The sequence below is a fragment of the Plasmopara halstedii genome, assembly GCF_900000015.1.
Source record: "Plasmopara halstedii genome assembly, contig: Scaffold_323, whole genome shotgun sequence".
Classification (NCBI taxonomy): domain Eukaryota; phylum Oomycota; class Peronosporomycetes; order Peronosporales; family Peronosporaceae; genus Plasmopara; species Plasmopara halstedii.
The window spans coordinates 613780-614204 of NW_020187244.1; the positions used below are offsets into that span (position 1 = coordinate 613780).

Below are 425 nucleotides of genomic sequence, written 5' to 3' on the forward strand. Positions count from 1 at the left end.
GATTCTTCGCGAGCTTGGCCTGCTGGACTGTGCCGTGTCCTTTACCACTGACAATGCTGACAACATGGTCAACGGGATGGCCAACCTGATTCCCATGTTGTTTGGCAAGGTAGAGGCGGTTCATCTGAGCTGCGCAGCCCATTGCCTCAATCTGATTGTGCAAGCCGTCCTTGCTGTGGCGAAGGGATCGATTGATGCCATTCGCAACTTTGTAAACTTTGTGCGCCGGTCTAGCAAGCAGAGGCAGCAGCTGAACGCGATCGCGCGGACAGTAAAGGAGGAGGCGAAGCATGCAGGAGCTAAGCTACAGCTGGTGACAATTGATCTGTCTGCAAATGTAGATACGCGCTGGAACTCGTGCTATACTATGCTCCAAAGTGCTATTAAACTGGAGGTGCCAATTGCGCTCTATCAGGTAAAGCACC

The 425-nt window shown here is 52.5% G+C and overlaps 1 protein-coding gene across 1 annotated transcript in view; it reads left to right on the top strand.

Moving 5' to 3' along the window:
- Positions 1–64: 64 nt before the first annotated feature.
- The window catches only part of PHALS_08624 (Tam3-transposase (Ac family)), a gene marked incomplete at both ends in the record, with an annotated part of 634 nt that continues 273 nt past the window's right edge, over positions 65–425 (top strand). The window contains one exon of the mRNA XM_024724009.1: positions 65–415. Within this exon, the coding sequence (XP_024574929.1) occupies positions 65–415 (351 nt within the window). The remainder of the gene's footprint in view (positions 416–425) is intronic.